Raw genomic sequence first — 9870 nt, 5'->3', positions numbered from 1 at the left:
TCTTTCCTTCCCAACCTGTATATGGTTCCAAGGAAAATGACCACCATGTCTCTGTGTAGGCATACAATGTAGGCTGTGCATAAACAGCACAGAGGGAACAAAGCATTGTGGGTGAACACAGGGCACCCTTATGACCCTCTGCTGGTCTAAATCCAAGAAGATGACCGTTAAAACAACAAACAGTTGGTATCCAGGACAAATAACACCCTCATGTGAACTGCCCAAGGAGTCAAGGTCTAGCAGGAGGGAGTGGGCACCCGGCCAGCAAATGCACTGTTAGATAACACAGCTGTGATTTCAACACCAAGAGGATCTGTTCACATTTAAAACTCAGAAATATCCCAATGTTTCGCTAGAAAGTCTGTAACTGTAGAAAGCTGCTCATTTTTCCACTCTTGCAAAAGCAGTGTTGGAGACAGCAAAAGTAGAAGTTAAATTTCTTATTATTACAATAGTGTAATTTTTGCTAGGAACCTGGATGCCAAATCAAAAGGTTAAATAAAGCAAATTTTTCCTTAGGCTTGGAGTTGACCTAAGCCCTAATAGAAAGAAACTTCCCCTATTGAGCTCAGAATTGGGTTCTGAAAAGAACCTGACAGGCTGGTAGTTTTCTTCACTGAATCCCTTTACTCTCTACTGGGAAGGTGTACGGTCATATATGAAGAACTTTGCGCTGCGGTCCAAGACTAGAGCCCTCAGTTTTGTTTTGACACAAACTTAATAACCTCATTAGGTCCCTTCTTGAATTAGGACCCACTTGACAGGATTATTAAATATCAAATGAGATAAAGCGTTGGAAACGTCAAGCATTTGGTTAAGCAAACAGGGTATTTTTATATATTATTCTCTGGTCATCCTCAAGATGTCCTAGAAAGGTGATATCACAAAATATAGTAACCTTATTCATCTGCCACTATCTTTGAATTGAGGGGACGGTGGCTGGTGGGAATTTGGGGGCTAGAAGTCAACTTGCAAGTCAACGAAAGTGTACGAAGCTTGGGGATATGTATTTCCTTGTAATTTTCTAAAACATCAAACATGTTAAGTAGTTTAACAAACCACTTAAATTTACACACACAAATACACCAACATTAAATAAAACTGGCATTGCCTGCAGCATTAGATCCAACATAAAAACTATCACTTTCCCTTTCAGACTGGGAGCTGCTGCTGTTCTAAAAATGTGGTGGACAGAAATCTACATCTCAATTTCTCCAACCTGAGACTGCTAAACCATTCCTGTCCAGTAGCACAAAATGGAAAAAGAAGGGCGGGATACATTGGAAAGATAGTTAAGGGGTAAAAAATTGAGTTTGTGGTAACTTCATTCTTAAAATACGCTTCTCCAAAGAAACAATGCTATCCGTGAAGGTTCCATATGGCTGAAACAAACGTGATTGTCATTTTAACATAGTAAGGGCCAACTTGGCTACCTGGGCTTAAACTTAGGCACAACTTACAATGTTGTTTCTACAAGGAAATGTATTCTGAGTTCCAAACAACTAATTTATATTTGTACTTCAGGAGCACAACCCATTTGTAAATAAAATTGTAGTGATTGTTTTCTTTAGATATTTTTAATGAGCCAAGCAAACAAAAACTAAAAACCTGTGAATGGCTCATTTGCAAGATCAATAATTGAATGATATGTACACATCTATAGTGATTAAACTCATTTGCAAAATAAGCATTATGGTATTGACAGTAAAAATTTCAGATAAGAACTTGATCTGAAAAAAAGTTATATGTAATTATCTTTATGCAGAATAACCAACATTCTAGTGAGTGTAGAATTGTAAGTGTAAATTATTAACAAATTAATCGTGACAACGCCAAGAGGTATTATCATTTATATCCAATTTTAACAATGAAGAAACTGAGGCTGCGTGTGGTGGCTCACACCTGTAATCCCAGCACTTTGGGAGGCAAAGACAGGCAGATCAACTGAGGCCAGGTGTGTGAGGCCAGCCTGGCCAACATGGTGAAACCTCGTTTCTACTAACAATACCAAAATTAGCTTGGCATGGTGGCACACTCCTGCAATCCCAGCTACTTTGGACGCTGAGGCAGGAGAATTGCTTGAACCGAGGAGGTGGAGGTTGCAGTGAGCCAATATTGCACCACTGCACTCCAGCCTGGGTGACAGAGCAAGACTGTGTCGCAAAATTTAAAAAAAAGGAAAGGAAAGAAACTGAGGCACAGAAAATTAAGTAATTTGACTAAGGTCAAATGGGACCCCAAGGCATGTTGACACCTTTCACTTTTAATGTCTATATTATATTAAACGTTTGTATTTGAAGTATTTTGTATTTGGTTTTCCAGACCAGACTTTTTTATATATAACTTCCACTTTTTAGATACAGGCAGTACATGTGCAGGTTTGTTACGAGGGTATATCTCATGATGCTGAGGTTTGGGATATTATCCTGTCATCAAAGTAGTGAGCATAGTACCCAATAGTTTTTCAACTCTTGGTCCACCCTTCCTCCTTCCCCCATCTAGTAGTCCTCAGTTTCTATTGCTCCCTTCTTTATGTCCATGTGTACCGATATTTAGCTCCGACTTAAAAGTGAGAACATGTGGTATTTGGCTTCCTAATTTGCTTAGGATAATGGTCTCCAGTTGTATCCATGTTGCTGCAAAGTACATGATTTCATTTTTATTTATGGCATCATAGTATTCCATGGCATATATTCCATAGGTATGTGCCATGGAATACTATGATGCCATAAACCATGGCACATTTTCTCTATTCAGTCACCATTGATGGGTCCTAGGCTGATTCCATGTCTTTGCTATTGTTGAATAGTGCTGCAATGAACAAAGGAGTGCATGTGTCTTTTTGGAAGAATGATTTATTTGCCTTTGTTTATATACCCAGTAATGGGATTGCTGGGTAGAATGGTAGTTCTATTTTAAGTTCTTTGAGAAATCTCCAAACCATTTTCCACAGTGGCTGAATTAATTTGTATTCCCATCAACACTGTATAGGTGTTCCCTTTTCACCACAACCTTGCCAGCATGTTAATTTTTGATGTTTTAATAATGGCCATTCTCACTGGTGTGAGATGGTGCCACATTGTGGTTTTGATTTGCATTTCTCTGATGATTAGTGATCTTGAGCATTTTTTCATGTTTGTTGGTCACTTTTATGTTTTCTTTTGAGAAGTGTCTGTTCATGCCCCCTTTTTAATGGGGTTCTTTTCCTTGTTGAATTGCAAAAAAGGCTCTTTGAAAGGATTTACCTTTACATAAATAATGTTTATGGATTAATTTAGTAGACAACTTTTAGATAGTAGACAACTTTTAGGAATTAAAACATATACCTAGTCCCATCTTACATTTTGAAATTAAATAGAAGGTAACACAAATCAGATACAGACATCCTAGATATCTTCATTGCCATTGCACATAGAAAGGGGAAAAGCTACCTAATATCATCTGAAAATCTATACTATCAGAATTATTCTGGAAAAGCTTGCTTCCAGAGAGGCAGCAGGACAAACAAGAGAGAGAATGGGCTTTGTATTTGCAAAGCTGAGGTCGACACTCAACTCTGCTGCTTCCTGGGCCAAATACTCTGAGCCTATTTTATCTTGTTTGATGAGGATAATCATTCTGCAAGGTTGTTGGGAGACACAATTATTATTAAGCAAGATTTCCCCAGACCTATGAGTGAGAAGTTTGACCTTGTACCTCAGAAAGGTGAAAGTTTCCGCACACATGAAAATACCTTGTAAAATGTATGACTTCCCATCCAGTTGAGCCAAAGCTAAAGTGAGTAGTGGCATTAGATACATAGCTGGGCCTGGGGGTAGAATGCCAGCTTCAGGTCCTCAGACTTTTCAAATGAGAATAGCCAGGCCCTTCTGAGGCACTCAAGGCTCTGTTATCTCCACAGTCAGTGAATTAATATAAAACTCCTTCCCCTTCAAAGAGAAGGCAGCTTATATGAATAGAGGCAGGAGAGCACATAACTCTCAACTATCAAGTGGTAATTAACAATTTTAGGTACTTTCTGTCCTCTTCAAGAAATAATTATATCCCCCTCCTTAACTATAGAAGAGAAATATGAAAAACATGCTAATGATCAGTCCAACTTCAGACTGTGGTGCAGTAAACCTGTGGCTTACAAGAACTGATCCATTTATTTACTATTTAAATTTCTTTCATGACATATTGCCCATAGGCTGAAGGATTATGGAAGAACTTGGAAATTTTAAAATAACAATTGGTGGTGAGCCATGCTAAGAGAAGTTAGAAACTTTTGCAGACTCAAACCAGTTGGAAAGTGGAATAGCTCTCCCCTCCTTGAGTTAGGGGCCCCTAGGAAGAAGTACCCCAACTTCTTTCCAGGTGCAAACAAATCTGTGAAAATTTACCAATTCCAACAAAATAAATAAACTGGGATCAAATGAGAAAAATCACAAATAAATCTCAAAGAAGGCAAGTGAGAGGGTGAAGGGAGGGGTGTCTCAAGAAATCAGGCTACATTTATATTTTGGTTTTTATTTCTTTCTTTTTGAAGATGCAGTCTCCTTAGACTGCCAACAATTCCCAATAACACAAAGGTCCATTTCAGTTCTTATACAATATTCATGGTAAAAGAATCATCTCAACCAAGCCCCTCATTGTACAGATGAGAATCTGTTTCCCAGATATCTGGACTTGATTCGCTTTCCCACATGATTTGTCAATGGGAATCTTACTCATGACTCAACTGGTTTATAAGGTACTTGTGAGTTGGAATGGTAGCATGTTTACTTTTCACCCCATATGCAGCTCAGCTCATAACAGAACAAGTGTTGTTAGCTTGAGGAAAAGAATAATGTCCTGGTTGTCCACTTACAAGATTTGGAACAATTCTCTACAGTTACAAAAATGGAAGTATCCAAGTAACAAGAGCAGCAGCTACGGCACACCTAGGAAAAAGATGAAGATGCTTTCAAGGACCTATGACATTACCCAGCAAAGCCTCCTGGGTGGAATCTTCCAATTGCTGGAGACAGCCATCAAAGCTGATGGCTTGATCCCAACAACGTCTGCTCAGGGTCATGCCCTTGAACACATGGCAGCCCTAGGATGATTTATGGTAAGGATATTGCACCAGACCTCAAGCCCAAACAACTGCAGAAAGAAGAGGAAAGTCAGGATATCACTTTCAGTTGATGAATACTAAGTAGCTTAATATTATTGAAGCATTATCCAACAACAGAGGTCGCCTTGCAAAGGACAACTTTTAAATATAAATGATGGTGCTTATTGAGGTTTGTGTATCAATCTGGACTAAAAGCCAAGAACACATGATCTTTTACTAGCACATGTCCTAGGAAACTTTTTTATCCTGATTCAAGAACGTTAAGAACTTGTTCAAATCTTTCTGCATCTGACAAGGCTCATAATGCCTGCATGTTTTCAAAACTATATTATCATCAATAAGTGAGCTGGGAAATACCACATACCTGTATCCTTGATGATGTGGTTTAATGGAGACACAAATGTAGGAGGCACTGGGCTGAACATATTATATTCCCATATACTCCTTATGACCCATATTCCAAATTATGTCTTTTAATACAACTCGGTATGCTAAGATCTTTTGTTTAAAGATCTGTATCGTTTGTTCAAACATTTTTACTTTTATAAGAGGCTGTTGCAGTTAGCAAGAGACAGTACCAGTATTCATAATACCTTTACACTTAGGAATCATTCTTAGAGAAAATGAAGGTGACTCTTTTATTAGAAAACAAAGGCTATATGTTAATACATCACCAGGTATGAGAATGCATACCAAATAACTGTAAAAAATTGGTTAAAAAAGAAAAAACACAATGACAAACACAGAGTATAGCGCACCTCTAGGAAGCCTGCAACCCTAATTGGAAGTAAGCATATACCCACACACACATATATATACAGGTTACATAAGCAAAGATGTCTAAAACAGACTGGAAGAGAAAAATAAACACTCCTGCATGTATATGTGTGCATGTTTTCCTTAAAAACATATAACATGCTTTTCTTTCATTTTACTCAGCTCGAAGAAATTCTTGATCCAAAACTATTCCATGCCTAATAGTACAGATAGAAGAATATCATAAGCAAAAGTCTACATTTTCCTAGAGCTGTTAATTGAAAGTATAAAATGTGTTTTGCATTTTTCAGTGTAAAATCCACATACAAACGAGATGATACAGTGCTTATCATTTTAATTGTAACATATTACCAAAAAGTTTTATATACATAGCTTTATACTATTTACATTACAGGAGAGGAATGTCAATGCTAATAGGTGATCAGTGCTTCTAAACTTTTTCAATACCTACACATGGGTAAAGAGTACAATATATTTAAGACTTCTAAGGAATTGTTTTCTCCTCACTGATAAAGTGCTCCCTGGCTAAAGAAAAGTCCTGTAGGCAGAGCCTTATCTATTCAATGACTGTCACCTCCCAGGGGTACTGACACACAAGGTGTCTTCACTGGACCTTACAGTTCTCACTGCCCTTGGGCTCCACGCCAGCTTTGGGGCTGGGGGTGAGTCGGCCTCGCTTGGCCCTCAGGCCCTCTCTGGGGCTGTCAGCCGGACTTCTCTCAGGAAGATTATTAACTAAGAGAGATTTCGTGGTGGGTTCTCGGAGGACAGTGCCTGAATCCACTGGGCTCTGCTGAGCAACTTTGACCTGTAACACAAACATCTTTGTTAGAGGTTTCAATCACATTCACATTTCTACAATATGAAAAATAAAGTACTATCTCACTAAGTTTTAAGTTAAATTCTCCTTCTCTACAAGTTACACATAACTCTAGTATTTCCTCTTCCCTGAAAATAGGCCCCACATAATAGAGAAGTTAGGAGGATATCTAACTTCTAACAAGTTATCAATCCTCCCTTGGCACCTCTGATGGCAAAGACTATGTATATACCTATGTACTCCTGGTGCCCACAGCATGCTCGACCACATGGTACATGTCCAGTGAATTCCTAAGTGAAAAAAACCTGCCTCTATTGTCCTAACTAGCCATTGCTGTTGTTTAAAACAAACATAACCCAAATGAGTAATACTACCTCCACAGGGTGGATAATTTTAAAATGACCAAGGACCTATTCAGGGTATTTTAATCATTTTCCCTGTATGGTTGGTTGTTTCCATATTGAATTTGGACTATAGCAGAAGGGCAGCTATCTAACAATAAAGTCCAGAAAGAATAAATCTCCTCTCAAACATCCTGCCTTTTAAAAGAAAGAGATATCTCAGAAAATGTAAGACGTTAAGTAGATGAGAGAGTAAGGTAACTGATAAGTGAAGATATTTTGAAACTGGGCCAGGCTTAGTGGCTCACACCTATATTCCCAGCTACTCAGGAGGCTGAGGCAGGAGGATCACTTGGGCCCCGTTGTTTGAGTCTGCAGTGAGCTGTGATCTGTCACTGCACTCCAGCCTGGGTGACAGAGCAAGATTAAAAAAAAAAAAAAAATTAACTTTATATAGTAAAAAAAGATATGGGGTCAAAAAAGAGCAAGAAAAATGAAGTACAGGAAAGCTTCACCTAGCCAAAGTTAAAGGCAAGAGTGGAAGATTCAAGTAGGAAGATCTTTCAGAGAGAAAGAAGGGCCTCTTGCATAATGGACACAAGGATCTGTGTCCAGCACAGACACCGAGAAGTAACTATGTGACAGATACTCCCTGGATCTCCTTCTGATGCAAGAAGAAAAGGGAATGGAAATTATTTTCCCATTTATATTCTTTCCATAGGAAGCATGTGGTTTGAAAAAGGCAGTTAAATACTTTTCATTACATGAAACATAGCAAATCTGGCCAACAGATCAAATCCCAGGAAAGCTTACTTTTCCCTTGGGGTATGTCCAGGACACTGAAAAGATGCAGCCTTGGAAGATCAAGACTTAATGGAAAATTACCATCCATGGAAAGTTAAAGAAAAAAAATAAAACAGAGTTTTGCTGGTACTTTTTTTTTTTTCCAGAGAAATAGTGATTCCAAAGACAAGGTTTCCCTGGAACCCACCAGATGTACAAGAAAAATCTTTAGGTTTGCCATTTAAAAAGAGAGAAAGAGACAGATACCCTACAGCAAATAGAAAATTTGAAACTGTAAGACTGTCTATCCCAGTCAAATGGCTAACGTCCACTTTTTTTTTGGCTTCTCCTCTCTAAACTCAATTTCTGATACTGAATTGAGGACACTGTAGCTGTGATCAGAATCTAAACTGTGGATTTGATCTTCTTTTAGTTAGTTAGCTTCGGAATGGTCTATAACCAGACAAAGTCAAATTCACCAAGTATTTATTAAGATAGCACATCCTCCTAGACTAACACAGGGGAAAAATAGTACATGCATACCCTAATTGTCTTATAACTGATTCTTCAGTTTTAATAGGGAGTGGGCAGATATGCAGACAGTTCAGTGAAATGAACCTCAAAAGTAGGAAAAAATGCAAGACCCCCAGACAACCAACGCCACCATCCATGATGGGCTCTACAGCTTATCTGCCAGTCCTCTGGAACTGATCGCAAAGCCCAGGTTCAGGAGATCAGGTCTACAATCGCTGTCTCCCTTATTCCCAACAAACCAGAAGTTCCTAAGCTTATCCATCCCAGTGACATAATCCAGAATGATCCTCACCTAATGTGCATTTTGCCCATTTTTTCCCCTTTGAACTTGTCAGATGTCACTAAAGGTCTTGCTAAATGACCTAGGAAACTGTCTCTCTCATAACTTAGCCAGTCACCTTAAAGGAGAACTCACAATCCTGAGTTTCTAAGCAACTGCTTTGGGAAATAAGACCTTGCTCTAGATTTTTAAAACTAAGTGTGAAATATGCTTAACAGATGAGGCAAGCATTTTAACAGGGCAACTCAGAAAAAGCTGAATTAAATTAAAAATTACTAGGCTAGTTTTCGAAGAGTTTGAATCTAATCATGAAGTCTCCTATTACTGCTCTCAAAAGGACCCCGTCCGCATTTGTAAGTGCACAAAATTGCTAAGCAATTCATAACTGCTGGTGCCTACTGAACGGCATGTAGCTAATGCACTGAACAAAATCTGCAGGAAACCATGGTTACTATTCCATACTCAGCAGATTCAACAGCAGTGAGGAGAGCAGGCCCCCTAGCGTGCAAAGCTCTTTTTCCTAGATAGTAAGTCTGAACACCACATGCAAACTGCTTTTACCAACTTTTACCAGTTCTTCATAACAGCAAAAAAATGACTCATGATTATTTCATAAGACCATTTCCTAGCCTGCCTTAATAAACATCTATTAATGCAATCACTTCAGGACATTCACAGTTCATTCATTTAATGAATATTTGTTGAATGTCAGACACTACTTTAGACATAAACTATAGATATAATCAGTAGTAACCTTACAGAACTCAAATTGCAAATCAGAAGACAGACATTTAAGCAAGAAATTACAATAAAGAGAGCTGCCTAAAGACAGTGTAGGCATAGAGTACTAGCTTATGTCATGGTTTTCTGTTCTGAGAGAATCAGACAAACACTTCATTTGATCTCCATAAGTGTGAGACAAACAGGAATGGATGTTACTTTTTACGAGGGGGAAAGGGTGGCTCCCAGTCACCCTTCTAAGAAAATGGCACAGCCCATATCAGGACCATAACCTTGCCTCCTTCTGTATTTAGTATCCAGTGGATACCTCATAGCTGATAGCTTTGGACAAGCCTGGTAGCTCCACTCTTTAGGGGCACTAGTTGCTTAAAAGAGAAGCTGTTCTTATGTTCATTGGAAAGTCAGTATATTCAGTATATTAAATATATATTCTCCAGTATATACTTCAGTATTTTGTTGTTGGCAGTATGTAAAAGTTAAATCCAAATGTGAGTGA

At 38.5% G+C, this 9870-nt stretch overlaps 1 protein-coding gene across 1 annotated transcript in view; it reads right to left on the bottom strand.

Annotated features, from left to right (window-relative positions):
* Positions 1-6189: 6189 nt before the first annotated feature.
* Positions 6190-9870, bottom strand: part of CENPF (centromere protein F) — a 51122-nt gene continuing 47441 nt past the window's right edge. Inside the window, exon 19 of the mRNA XM_037731599.1 lies at positions 6190-6683. Within this exon, the coding sequence (XP_037587527.1) occupies positions 6480-6683 (204 nt within the window). The 3' untranslated portion in view covers positions 6190-6479. The remainder of the gene's footprint in view (positions 6684-9870) is intronic.

This window comes from Cebus imitator, unplaced genomic scaffold, assembly GCF_001604975.1.
Source record: "Cebus imitator isolate Cc_AM_T3 unplaced genomic scaffold, Cebus_imitator-1.0 Scaffold411, whole genome shotgun sequence".
NCBI lineage: Eukaryota > Metazoa > Chordata > Mammalia > Primates > Cebidae > Cebus > Cebus imitator.
The sequence above is the reverse complement of the archived record's forward strand: the minus strand, read 5'-3'. Positions and strand labels throughout refer to the sequence as shown.